We start from the raw sequence: 14571 nt of genomic DNA, 5'->3' as shown, positions 1-14571 counted from the left end.
TGCGGCTAAGGAGGGTGAGTGCACACCTGCTTGGCATTCTGTATGGAGCCACGCTCGGGGTTGCGGTTGCGGAGGTAGACCAGCTCCTGCTGCTGGCCCGCCCAGAGGCCGCGCACGCACTCGCGGTTCACCTTTATCACACGGAAGCTCAGGTACCTTTTGTTTAGCATTATCACTTTGTACTCATCTGTGCCATCATCCAACACGTGCCTGAAAGAGAAAGGCAACATAAAGAGGAACACTTCATGAGAGAAAATCCAGCTACACATTAGCCACTTATATATGCTACCTACATGTATATTTACAAAAACTGTTGTATGTATGTACAGACATACATACATACATGCCACATCTTCTTCTAAGCCTAAAGAGTGATTTCAAACTTGGTACACACATCACTTACTATTCGCAAAGAAGCAGTAAAGGGCTAAGAAAGATTTACCTCCAACAGGGGTATGAGTGTAGGTGGATGATGGGTGACATAGAAGCATTAGTTCAAGAACGCCCAGATCAATTTCAACCAAATTTTGTATATACATGACTTATTATTTATATAAAAATTACTAGGCTGGTAATATTAGCCTACTATCCTATATACAATGGTTGCTAAAACATGTCACTTCAAGGTCACTCCACAAGCAATATGACTGGAAATAAATGAGGAACGCGAGGCACTCTCTCTTTTGAACCAATTACAGAGCAGCAACAAAAATCAGTTCCAGACTCGACACTACCACGCTGCCAGCTTCTACATAAACACTGCGTGTTAATGTGCAACTACAGTTTCTGTTCATTAAAGAATGTCATCAAAATAACACCAATCAATAAGTGACACTCTGTTCCATCATCGAGTGCCATTAAATAATTAAGCTTTGGAATTGCTACGAAAGATGTATGTGTTTTATGAACAAGAAAAGGAATTTGTTTGTGTTCATGGATATGAATTGATCCCTGCTGATACAGTTTTAAAGTACCTCGAAAACTCTATGACTCAGTCAGAGAACTGCCATGAGAAAAAGGAATGCTACTTCAAGACTTGCAAGATACTGAAGTAAACTGTATGGAACAAAGCCCCTGTCAAGAAAAAAGTATAGTTTTAAGCATTCCTGGAAAGGGGGGGGGGGGCAGGGGCGGCTTGGGAAAGGGGGGGGGGGGGCGGCTTGGGATGGGGGTGTGGCAGGGAAGGGCAGCAGCCTCGTCCACTTACAGATCTTGATTTGTTCCAAAGCTATGGAATTCATTGGCACATTTACAGACATTATAGCAGGAAAGAATATCCCCACAATAGCAAAGTTGCTAATTTCCAACTGTCACTTAAAAAGTTCAAGTTATTGCAGCTCATAGCACTTTCTTACATAAAATTGTAGAAAAGGATATACATTCAAGTACATGGTTAGTTGAATCCTGGGTTAATGCTAGAGAAGCAGTTGATAAATGGAGGACAGATGATACTCTGAACAACAGTCATCAACAGCTAATAGGAAGAGGAGCAGCCCATGCAGTTTCTTCAAACTGTTTCATGCATAAAGCAATTTTAATTTCTCAGTTGAGAAAAACCTTTCACTACCGCGAGGATATGGACCACCCACAATTTCTGCAGTGGTTTAAAGATGTGTTGCTACGGTTTAGTATTTTGACAGTGGTTTGTAATGGATAATGCACCTTACCATTCTACAATATCGGACAAAGCTCCAACAACTATAGTGTGATACATGAACAATGGCAGATTGTGCATGTTGAGGCACAGATGAGGATTGAAATTGTAGACAATTCCAAGTAACAGTTGCGGTACACGTATATGCGTGCTCTCTGCTTAAAGAAAGTGTAATCCTGCAAATTATGTCCGTCCCTTGTTATGCAGAATGTACCATCAGCAAGAAATGGAATAAAAATTCGCTATGACCATGTTTAATACTCACATTAGTTGTGGAATACAGAGCAGAGTGCTCAGAACACTACTGAAAGCCAACTGGCTGTCGGAGAATGTGTGACGTAGGTGCACAGAATAAGCTTAAACTTGACTGCCATCGTTCGTGACTCTAACTACAGTGATTGCAAAGAAACTATGTGGAGTGGTTGCAGCAAAAAACATTGCTGCGGACGTGAGGATGACAAAGCTGCTGTTATATTGAGTTGTAAAACAAAATAAGCCTCTGACACCTACATACGTTGTAGATGAAATTGCAAGGGAACAGGGTCATATGGTAATTAGGCTACCACCTCATCACTGCTGTTTTAATCCAACTGAATAAGTCTGGAGTGTTTTGGAGGCTTACACTCGAAATAATAACATTTGTTTTACAATAACAAAAGTGGAAAGGCTGCTACGTCAAGATATTGCTATTGTAGACACCACATCATGGAGGAAGAAAGTAGACCATGGCGGTCAGCTTATTAGAGAAACGCAGACTGTAGGTGGAATTATAAATGAGAATGAAAAGGTAATGATCCCTCTCGCTGAAGGCAGTTTTGGTGCCGATTCCGAAGATGGTGAAGGAGAACTGGACGGAATTGTGTCTCTGACATCGTAAACTGGCTAGGGTAAATGTACCCAGATTAATTATTTCTCTCTGCAACCAAGTAAGCTATGCACCTTTCTCTTTATTTCATTCTATGATCATGGATAGTGTGTTCTATAATACACTTAAATTCAGATCATTATAAGATGTTTTATATGCAGCTACTGCTGTGAAAATTTAGAATGATTTCTCATAGACACTGTCATGGTCTTGAATTATACTATCAACACTTTTCTCTGCAGTTGTCCTCTCCATTTTCGAAAAACATTCTTTGTTGTACTTACAATTCAATGGCTTATATACACGATTGTAGCCTACATTTACAAAACATACTTCGGAGCAATCAGCCATGGGCATATGCAGTGGTAGCTATTGCAACCTTGCAATTGATGTACAGCCAACTACACATGAGCTGTCAAGTGACACGTTACTGCGGCCTGTGTATAGTTGGGTGGGGGTGAGAAACCGTGACATGTAAATATACCGAACAGCTAACTGATATCAGTATCAAAGTCACAGTTTTCACAGTCTTCTCTGGTAGGGGAGTGGGGTTGAAATGGCAGTGACATATCAGCATATCTCTGACATGTAGGGGGCATTCAAATCATGCAAAGCAGAATGTCCAGTGTGTGGTTTGAATGCAAATTCCGTACAGAAGAAGAAACTATAGCCATATTAAAGAATAAAGAGCGGACAAATGAATTGTAAGTAAGTAAAGGCTAACAATGATGAGACGGAAGGGAACTGAATCAGCAGCTTATAACAACAATGGAAATTTCTGGATGGAATAATATGTAATATAAATGGAAGACAAACACTCAACTACAGTTAACTGAGATATGGCACATAGAAACAAAAAAGTATTTATACTGGCGTTTGAGTTCTTGACCTATATCTAGTAAAAGAACACACACTCTCATACACACAACCACCAAGACACCCAAACATGCACACCAGCAGTGAGACTGACTTATCATCAATAGCAGTTGCCTGGGCATATGGTAATGCCTATCATTTTGCTATTCAGCCACTGAATCATCTATCTAAAAAAACTCACCTGCCTCACACTAACACACAACCCTGGCCCCTCACCCCACCTTGCACACCATCTACCCCCTCCCCAATCCCATCTATCCAGGCTACTGCTATCGATAATGAACAGTAAGTCTTGCTGCAGCCATGAGATTTGGGTGGTTGTGTGTGTGAATGTACACTATGTGATCAAAAGTATCCGGACACCTCGCTGAAAATTACTTGCAAGTTCATGGTGCACTTCATTAGTAATGCAGGAATTCAGTATGGTGCTGGCCCACCCTTAGCCTTGATGACAGCTTCCACTCTCACAGACACGTTCAGTCATGTGCTGGAAGGTTTCTTGGGGAATGGCAGCCCATTCTTCATGGAGTGCTGCACTGAGGAGAGGTATCAATGTCGGTCAGTGAGGCCTGGCACGAAGTCGAAATTCCAAAACATCTCATAGGTTCTCTATAAGATTCAGGTCAGGACTCTGTGCAGGCCAGTCCATTACAGGGATGTTACTGTTGTGTAACCACTCTGCCACAGGCCATGCATTATAAACAGGTGCCTAATCATGTTGAAAGACGCAATCGCCATCCCCGAATTGCTCTTCAACAGTGCGAAGCAAGAAGGTGCTTAAAACATCAATGTAGGCCTGTGCTGTGATTGTGACATGCAAAATAACAATGAATGCAAACCCTCTCCATGAAAAACACGACCACACTATAACACCACTGCCTCCAAATTTCACTGCTAGCACTACACACACTGGCAAATGATGTTCACCAGGCATTCGCCATACACACACCCTGCCATTGGATCGCCACATTGTGTACCGAGACTCATCACTCCACACAACATTTTTCCACTGTTCAATCATCAATTGTTTACGCTCCTTACGCGAAGCGAGGCGTCATTTGGCATTTACCAGCACGATGTGTGGTTTATGAGCACCCACTCGACCATGAAATCCAAGTTTTCTTACCTCCTGCCTAACTGTCATAGTACTTGCAGTGGATCCTGATGCAGTTCGGAATTCCTCTGTGATGATCTGGATAGATGTCTACCTATTACACATTATGACCCTGTGCAACTGTCAGCGGCCTCTGTCGGTCAACAGACGATGTCAGCATGTATGCTTTTGGGCTGTACGTTTCCCTTCATGTTTCCACTTCACTATCACATCGGAAACAGTAGACCTAGGGACGTTTAGGAGTGTGGAAATTTAACGTACACAAGTATGACATGTGACACCCAATCACCTGACCACTTTCGAGGTCCGTGAGTTCCTCGGAGTGCCCCATTCTGCTCTCTCACAATGTCTAATGACTACTGGGGTCACTGATATGGAGTACCTGGCAGCTGGTGGCAGCACAATGCACCTAATATGAAAACGTTTGTTTTTAGGGGTGTCTGGATACTTTTAATCACATAGGGAGTAAGACAGGGTTGTAGCCTCTCCCCGATGTTATTCAATCTGTATATTGAGCAAGCAGTAAAGGAAACAAAAGAGAAATTCGGAGTAGGTATTAAAATCCATGAAGAAGAAATAAAAACTTTGAGGTTCGCCGATGACATTGTAATTCTGTCAGAGACAGCAAAGGACTTGGAAGAGCAGTTGAACGGAATGGATGGCGTCTTGAAGGGAGGATATAAGATGAACATCAACAAAAGCAAAACGAGGATAATGGAATGTAGTCGAATTAAGTCGGGTGATGTTGAGGGTATTAGATTAGGAAATGAGACACTTAAAGTAGTAAAGGAGTTCTGCTATTTGGGGAGCAAAATAACTGATGATGGTCGAAGTAGAGAGGATATAAAATGTAGACGCAGTGGCAAGGAAAACGTTTCTGAACAAGAGAAATTTGTTAACATCGAGTATAGATTTAAGTGCCAGGAAGTCATTTCTGAAAGTATTTGTATGGAGTGTAGCCATGTATGGAAGTGAAACATGGACAGTAAATAGTTTGGACAAGAAGAGAATAGAAGCTTTTGAAATGTGGTGCTACAGAAGAATGCTGAAGATTAGATGGGTAGATCACATAACTAAAGTACTGAATAGGATTGGGGAGAAGAGGAATTTGTGGCACAACTTGACCAGAAGAAGGGATCGGTTGGTAGGACATGTTCTGAGGCATCAAGGGATCACCAATTTAGTATTGGAGGGCAGCGTGGAGGGTAAAAATCATAGGGGGAGACCAAGAGATGAATACACTAAGCAGATTCAGAAGGATGTAGGTTGCAGTAGGTACTGGGAGATGAAGAAGCTTGCACAGGATAGAGTAGCATGGAGAGCTGCATCAAACCAGTCTCAGGACTGAAGACCACAACAACAACAACAGTGCATATACTTTTGCCAGAGAGAGAGCAAGAGCTTGAAAGCTAGTATGAATACTGTTTTTTGTTGTACGTTTCCATGCACCACACATTGGTTAACTACAGGTGAGTGGTTGCCTTTCCTTTATTTTTCATAAAACTCCTATCAAGGAATGAGGAAGCGATTCAACAGAATGTACATTTCACAACAGATGTATGGAGTTGGTGTTTTCTTGAAATTTCACATTTAGATCCTTGTCAAATTGTTATTGGCTGTTTGGCCTCTTGAAAAATGTGTGCCAGGTGGCTTCCCTGACTACTGACAGATAAGCTTAAAAATAATGACTGGGAGCTGCACTGACTGTTCTCACTCCCTATCCGTACAAGGATGGTGTGGAATTTTTGAAACATACTGTTGCTCATGATGAGACCTGGGTTTTGTATAAAGTCCAGAAACAAAGTGCCAGTCAACAGGATGGCGTCATTCTCAATGCCTCACAAAACCAAAAAAATTCAAACAAATTCTGAGCACTAAAAAGGTAATGGCCACAGGGTTTTGGGATCAAAAGGGTGTCCTAGTTATCAATTTTATGCCTAGTGGGGGACCACACATGCTGTGACTTACTGTCAAATCCTTCACTAACTATGCCACACTGAAATACACGGCACAGATTGTACTGCAGCAACTGACAAAGGACTTTCTTCTACTGTTTAACTCGGAAGTTTAATTGACCGTGAGTGATCACTGCATTTTTCTGAAACTGAAAGATTTTTTTGGATGGAAAGCACTACGAAAATGACAACAAAGTGAAAGAGGGTGTTAGCGACTGGTTCCATTCAGCAGCAACTTAGTTTGAGCTCGCATAGTGCTACAATGAATGCTTAAATCTGAATGACAACTACGAAAAAAATACCTAAGATGTTAAATTATGTGATAAAATAGGTTTAATTTCCTTCAGGTGGCGAAATTCCAGTACTGCCAAGTCACAACTGGAAGTGCGAACACTAATACTAACTTTCAAAACTTCTTCGGGGATGACGAAAAGAGGGCTGGTTGGGGAAGGTTAGAGAGGAAGGGCAAGTCAGTCAGAGGCTTAAAGGGAGGGGGACTCCCAGCTGTGAGCTGTGAGGACAAGCAGAAACGAAGATGGCTGAAAGGGGACCCCCTGCCCCGATTGATACCAATTTCACGATCTATTGTTGGCACCACACTCTAAGACGAATCTAGCGTGGTTGTTGTCTAATCTTTCATTAGTAGTGGCAATTTAATCCGAAAAGAGAGCATGGACTCAAATGATGAAGGTAACAGCCATAACAAGACTAAATGCATACTGCTTTATGATAAATACAAACACTTCATAATAAAGTAGACTAGATTACGAGGAGAAGTGTACATTATCTACAAAGGACAAAACATACCTGCAACTGGTATGTTTGAAAAAAATTTTCAATGCTTTCCTATCCGGGGGCGGGGGCACTCTTTCCTACCTTGTGATAGGGTGTTTGGGGGTATAAGAAGAAAGTTACGACAAACTGATAGAGTTCACACTGTGAAAGAATATATTGAACTTGTTCTTGATTCTGCCCATAAAAAGAACTCATTCATTGTGAACTACCTTGAGGATAACAACATTGTTAAGAACTATAAGGACTGGTGGCCAGATCTTTTTAAATGCAATTCCCAGAGTTTAGATGATGATGATGATGATGATGATGATGATGACGATGATGATGATGATGATGATTGGACTGTGGGACACTCAACGGCGCAGTTATCAGTGCCCATACAAATTCCCAACCTTTACTCAGTCCAATCTCGCCAATTTCAAGAATGATGATGAAATGATGAGGACAACACAAACATCCAGTCATCTCAAGGCAGGTGAAAATCCCTGACCCCGTCAGGAATTGAACCTGGGACCTCATCCCAGAGTTTAGAAACACTGGGAAAAGACAGTTCAATGGAAGTCAGTGTCAGTGTTTCACAGTACAATATGTCTGATTATCACAGCCACAACCCAGGGGTATTAGTAGCCAGATCACTCATTGATGGACTGACTCAAAACTCTTTCAAACTTTTAATACCCCTAGCAAATATCAGACTACCAACAACCTTAGCACACAGAGTGAAATGTCCTATAACAAAGTTAAGATAAATGATACATGAGGAAACTGGAACAGTACATTCCAGAGGAGCACAAAAACTGTTGCACTGATTTATTCACTTGGCCTACAACAGCTGAAGAAGATGAAAATATATGAAACCTACAGAAAATGTTGCAACAATGCTTATCTGTAATGATGATTATGTTAAAGTACCATTTGTAATTTGTGTTTATTAATAAATTCTCAAAATTCTATAGTTGTGCTATTATTTATTTTAATTTGGTTCAAAAATGTCATGAGTCCAAGATAAAAAAAAAATCTGAAAAATGTGAAAAAAATTGATGATTTTAAGATGTAGATTTAATGGTTTCCAGGTACACCAGAGTATAAAAGTCCAAGTACTTCTTATCTTTTACCATTGAAGCATAAAACAGTTTTCTTTGAATATCTCCAAATCATGTTTTATGGACTTACGACCTTTTCATAATAACCGATTCAATTCACTTGCTTAATAGGAAATTTATTTTTGAAAGTAAAACTTCTCAAAAAACCATTCACAATATGTTCCCACAACCTATCAGAAATAGGTTCATTTGAACAGTTTACAGATAGCACCAAAAAACAGGTAGTTAGTGCACATGTGCACCTAAGGAAACCCAAGCTTGGTGTTTGCTCTGCTCATATGCCTTTTGTCACATTAAAGTTTGGAATTTCATGCCTAGTGGGACATCATGTGATCATGTGCAGCACTGCAGCATGTTGTTCAGAGGGGATTTACACAGTTATTGTACTTAGGGAAAGTGTTTTGCCATATCTTATTCAGATAAGGAATGCAAAATAAAAAAAAAAGTAGTCTCTGGCATTATATTTCTTTCAAAACTAGACTCTACACTAAGCTCAAAGTACCATAATATTTTGGTACATGGCGATTTTAACACAGATTTTTTTTCCTTCGCACTCTCCAATACTGTTATCTAGCATTTCCAATCAGGTTTACTCTCCACAGAGCACTGCAAAAAGCTAGTAGAAAGGAATACAAATTTCTTTCAAAAATAAAAAACTGTTGTTTTTATATGGCAGAATTAAGGACATTAACTTTTTCATGACTTTTCATATGGTATAAAAAATTACCATGGTTATCTGTGAAGTCAAGAAAATGTATAACTGGCAGTTTACATTCTAAGCCAGGAGTAAATATAAAACCTTGTGAGGAGTTACAATGATAAATCAAGGTGTCACGGTGCACAGACAGTCTATAATTTATCAAAGAATGGTGTACTTAAATTTAAGACATAAACAACACCAACTAAGAAATAATGTCAAGCCCACATGAGGTAGCTGATAAGTGTCAAAACATGTTTTGTGATCGAAAAATATAGTCTTTCACAGCAGGCAGATTAGTAAAATTCTACAAAAGCTGTCAACGTATTTCAAACAAAACATTTTATTCCATAGTACTGACCAAATATTGGCGAGCTTAGTCAGTCTCAAGTGAACATTTATGTACATTTGAACAAATTATAGCATTAACAGATCTTACAGTATGTCATAAAAGAAACAGGGCATCAGAATACTCAAAGAATTTCATAAACCATACTAAAATGCATAATTTGGCTTAAAGTGCACTTTCATGTGTCTAGATTCACTCTGAAGTTGGCCCCTACCTGGTAATATGCTTTTCTGTATGGTTTTTGGGACGCCAATTTTCTTGGAATACCAGTATTGTATTATCTCACGTTTGTTTCTTTACTATGGCATTATGTCACAAATGCCAGAAGATAAGAATGTACACTTTAGCTTCAGTGAACAATTGAAACAAGCCAACAGTGTGGAATGAAACACTGTTTCAAATAAATTGGCTGCCCCTGCAGAAGAGATTAATAAACTACTTAAAAAACTATTTTAGCAAGCCAACAAAAATAACTCCATTGTTCTGCTTAATTGCCAATAATGTGGAAATAAAACAAAATCAGAAAATTGAAACTGACAACATATTTCTGTCTTCTGTAATTAACAGTCACACTTCAAGTAGAAGAAGAGCAAGAAGGCGCACTCATACATGACTTCAGCTCTGCGCATGTGCGTGAGCCCACTGGCAACTGATCAAACGAAACTAATTTAAACAGTTATGATGCCACACTCATTGACAGCAGTTTGCTGGTAAGAAACATTGCATAGTTTTCATCCAAAAGCCTTTGATACATTTTTCTGTCTGCAGACGCTTGTGTGCGCACTGTGTTTTGTTTTTGTAAATTGCACATTTTCTTTCCAATTTAAGTTTTATTGTGGCGTTTTTCTCTAATTTATGTTTTATTGTTGCGGTATTATTCTGCAGTAGTGGGCTAAAATCAAATTCTTTGTTAGAGTGTGAGTTAACAGCAATGAAAATTACAAAAATTTAACTGAGAAGTAGAATAATGAAAAATTCCCAGAATTCTGAAAAATTCCCAGGTTTTTCCTGCTTTTCTCCTGGATGAAAAAATTCCCCAGTTTTTCCCGGATTACCCAGTTGTCCCAGGGTGCACACACCCTGAATGTGTTAAGGAATTGCTCAGTTTTAAAATGGTTTCATATCTGGTCTACTCTGCCCGAGTTCTGTGCCAGGAGATGTTAACTGTCTCAACAATTGTTCACATTCAATATTTTTTAATTAAAGAAGTGCTCGAAAAGGTTAAGTGCTGTCAATTCTAATTTAACAATGGAGAGGCAGATGTTAAAAGGCCACACAATTGTCCCAGTCATAGTATTTTTTTGTATTGCTAAGGAATTGCTTAATTTTCAGAAAGTATTTAAATGTTTATATTTGTTAAAATAAACTGGTTCAACATTTTTTCACTCCAATCAACCTGGGTCATTAAGGGAAAGTTCCAGTAGCAACACACATCTCGTGAAGGTAAGTGATGGGCACACATTCTGTCTCTCTGCAATTTTGTGATTTTTCTCAGGAGCATTTTCATTCTGAGATAGTTAATTTCATAATTCAAGTTGAGCGGGCCACTTGCATAAAGCGTCACACATCTGCAGCTCCTACGAATACCTGGCAAGTAAGATAGCATACCTACACAGATGGCACTGAAGTCGCGTGTAATTAATAAGAATAAGAGAAATGTTTCACAACTAAAAATAGTATTATAGCAAAATTAGTTTTTAATCTTGTAAACTTCTGACTGTGAATATATGGAGAACAACCCAATTGTAGAAAGATCAATGTCAAGCAAATGTCACTGAAAGCAAAGTTGTACACTATTTGATTTTTCTGCATGAAGGCCATTTTTCCAACACCAACTTCTCCTTTAAATCATATTTTAAAGGATTTTGCAGGAATTCTGTGCAGGACAACAGAATCACCAATCTGGCTGGACACCCTGAAATACGCCTTCTGTTAAGACTACTTGTAAAACCTTACACATCACAACTATTGAAGTGTTATGTACATTTAACATTACACTCAAAACCAGAATTATTTTCTTTGTTTGCATAACAGTCTGTTGCAATAGCTGTTACATATCAATTATTATTGTTTTTACTCATCTTAAGCATAAATTAAAGAGTGTAATTTACCAGATGCATTTTGGTTTTAACTACAAACAATCTTCAGTAGTCATTCTGTAAATGTAGTATTTGATACATAATGTTTCTACATTTTGCTACTTACAGATTAAAAACCGTTTCTCTTCTTTATAAATTGGGGGTATAATCTACTTACGGTGTTTACTCATCTGTTTTACTTGTTCTCAAGTTGACAGCATTTGACTTTAACCACTTCAAACAACAAGGGAAAAAGCTGTCAACTTCACAAGATGTAAGAAAGATGAATAAACACCATTAGTAAATTATACACTGAATTTATGAAGAAAAACTTTTTGAAATCTATAAACAGGAAAATGTAGAAACTTATTATGTATCCAGTCCAATATTTACAGAGTGACTACTGAAGATGGTTTGTAAATGAAAACTAAATGTGTCTGGTGAAAAACACTTTTTAACTGTAGTAAGTTAGAGATGGGAACAAACAATTACAACAGACTAATTTTCCTCATGACACTGCAGCAAAATTCTTGAGGGCTGTTTGCGAATAGCATCTCAGATGGATACCTGAGAGCTAGGAGTGAAGGAGTTCCCGACAGGACGGCATTCCGCCAGACAGGGTCACCCTCGTGAGAGATTACAAGCTTCTCCTCATGCTGGGAGATGGCCTCGTACAAAGCAGCAGGCTCTTCGTACTCATCTGGGGCCATGAAGTGGTCCTGCAAACACAGGCAAGTTTAATTTCAACCCCGGAAACAGCTGTTTCATGAAAACAGCAAAATTATAGTGGTCAGATACCAGATCTTAGACTGACCTAATTTGCCCAGTCAAAAAATTAATCTCTACACATAAATGATTATAAACAAAACACTTTTTACATTTTAACCATCTTGATTGATTGTCATATCATATGTGAAGTGTTCACACCACACAGTACACAGATCAAGCGCTCATTGATATGTAGGAAGGTCCCGATCATGAATAATTTTTCAATATACCTGTCATTTCAAAATCACCATCTTCAGATAAGTGGTAAGAAATACATATACGGACTATATATAAAATACACTGGTTGACATGTATAACAGTTCATGTGCATAATAACAAAAAGAATATATGAATTGTTGACTCAATAGCAGTATCACAAATTATTCTCAGTAACATTGTGTAGCAATTTTGAATATTGCAACAATTAGAACAAAGTCAGAGTAGTCCAACAGAGAAATCAATAACTGCATGAAGGTATTATGACACATAAGGTTACACCACACTATGCTGTACATTATTGTTCGATGCCTGTCGTACAATAATTTTATTTCATCATTTTTGTCAGCATCAAAATATGATGGTTTATCTGACTAAAAGTAAGGGAGAAGACTGCTGAATTTACGTCAGAAGCTGGTTTATAGCCCCAAAATTAATACACAAAAGTCAATATTGCAGAATGTTAGCGATGTAATTTTCCCCATAATTTGTTTTGAAAGTTTAATGCCTCTGTACCACGGTATCTTTCATGTAATGTTAATGGTGGAAGAACAATTTGTTATCAATGTTCCTATGACTCTAAAAATTATAATTGTACCATAATAAATAAATTTGAATGAGCCTTCCTGTGTATTACACATGAAATCACTTTTTTATTTGTAATTTAATTTATAAGCAACATAACATTGGCAGTTATCCGCTGTTTTCAAAATAAAAAAGTAGTGCAAAAATAAAGAAAAAAAGGAAAAAAAATTGCTTTCATCTAGGATTGAACCAACCACCCACAAAGTATACTAACTTCTGACCTTACATATCTGTTTCACAGACTGCGATGTTTTTAATAGTTGATGGCTAAATGCAACTGACTGAATCACTCGGATGGATGCCTATCGGGACAAATGGCTATACAGTGCCTTGAACCACATCACCATTCAGTACATTCTGTGATACCCCTCCTTATTCTCGTGACGGAATTTCTTTGCTAGCTTTGAAGTCCAGTTCTGTAGAAAATAAGCTGTGAAATTCTCCCAAGGTTGGCATTTCCTAGTATTGTTTGTAACATCAGAGATATTTCTGCCTAATAACACATTTATCCATATCGTCAATTGAATATTTACTTTGTGCACTTTGTTGCCTTTTCTTTTCTTTGCGGTAAATACTTCCACTTTCACTCATCTCAGCACCGTTTCATCCTAACATAATTTATAAAGCATCAATCTGCTCAGCTTTAACAATTTGCTTGCATATTCCATCTTCTTATCTCTCTGTGCTGTCACTGCTTTCTCCTTCTCATTGTCAATAAAATTAATTCTGTTAACAGCAAACTTCCACGGTCAGACAGCAATGCTCACTACCTTAACTGGAGCTGAGAAGTACCTAGTCAAGGGATGCGTTCCAAACAGGACCAACAGAGCAGATTGAATGTATATAGAAATGGGGTAGCATGAATAATCACAAAGTTGCTCAACTCTTGTGAGAGCATCATCGACATGCTACAAAATCTGAACTTGCAGATGCTTGAAGATAGATGCTGACAATCTCGTAAAGCCCACTTACAAAGTTTTAAGAATCAATATTAAGTGAAGAAGAATAATTAATAATAGACTTTACCACTGGGGAAAATACAGTACCTTCATGTTAAATGACAGTTTACTTTCTCTCAGGACAGTAAAACTTATCAATCATTTGAACGGTTAAGGTTTCACACACCGGCTCAGAGCTTTCCAGCACTTTAGAATATAATTCCACCAAACACTGCACATTAGTTTCCATAGCACTGAAATCAAGATTGCGTTGCAATTTTATAAAAGAATGATGGCTCATATTACGTGATCTTGCTAGCTGATGACAGCAGATATTCAGAGCATAGGGCACACGATGTAGGCAATCTACAGTAACATCACTGTTAAGTAGCACGAATACACAAATATGAAAAGCTGATGGTTTAAATTAATAAACATAGTGTATCAACAAGAAAAGCTAGCTTTCAAATATAATACTGGTCTCGAAATTTAATAATCTTTCATATATAATAATGGTCTTTTTTTGGGTGTGTTACACCTTTAAGATACATCACGCAAATGTGCCAATAATATTTTAA

At 38.4% G+C, this 14571-nt stretch overlaps 1 protein-coding gene across 1 annotated transcript in view; it reads right to left on the bottom strand.

Moving 5' to 3' along the window:
* LOC126424585 (pecanex-like protein 1) overlaps positions 1-14571 on the bottom strand; it is a 273094-nt gene that overhangs the window by 33224 nt on the left and 225299 nt on the right. Inside the window, exons 29-30 of the mRNA XM_050087327.1 lie at positions 12054-12205; positions 27-210 (exon numbers count right to left, since the gene is read on the bottom strand). Of these exons, the coding sequence (XP_049943284.1) occupies positions 27-210; positions 12054-12205 (336 nt within the window). The remainder of the gene's footprint in view (positions 1-26; positions 211-12053; positions 12206-14571) is intronic.

This window comes from Schistocerca serialis, chromosome 10, assembly GCF_023864345.2.
Source record: "Schistocerca serialis cubense isolate TAMUIC-IGC-003099 chromosome 10, iqSchSeri2.2, whole genome shotgun sequence".
Lineage (NCBI taxonomy): Eukaryota > Metazoa > Arthropoda > Insecta > Orthoptera > Acrididae > Schistocerca > Schistocerca serialis.
Note: the sequence above shows the minus strand (reverse complement) of the source record. Positions and strands in the feature narration are given on the sequence as shown.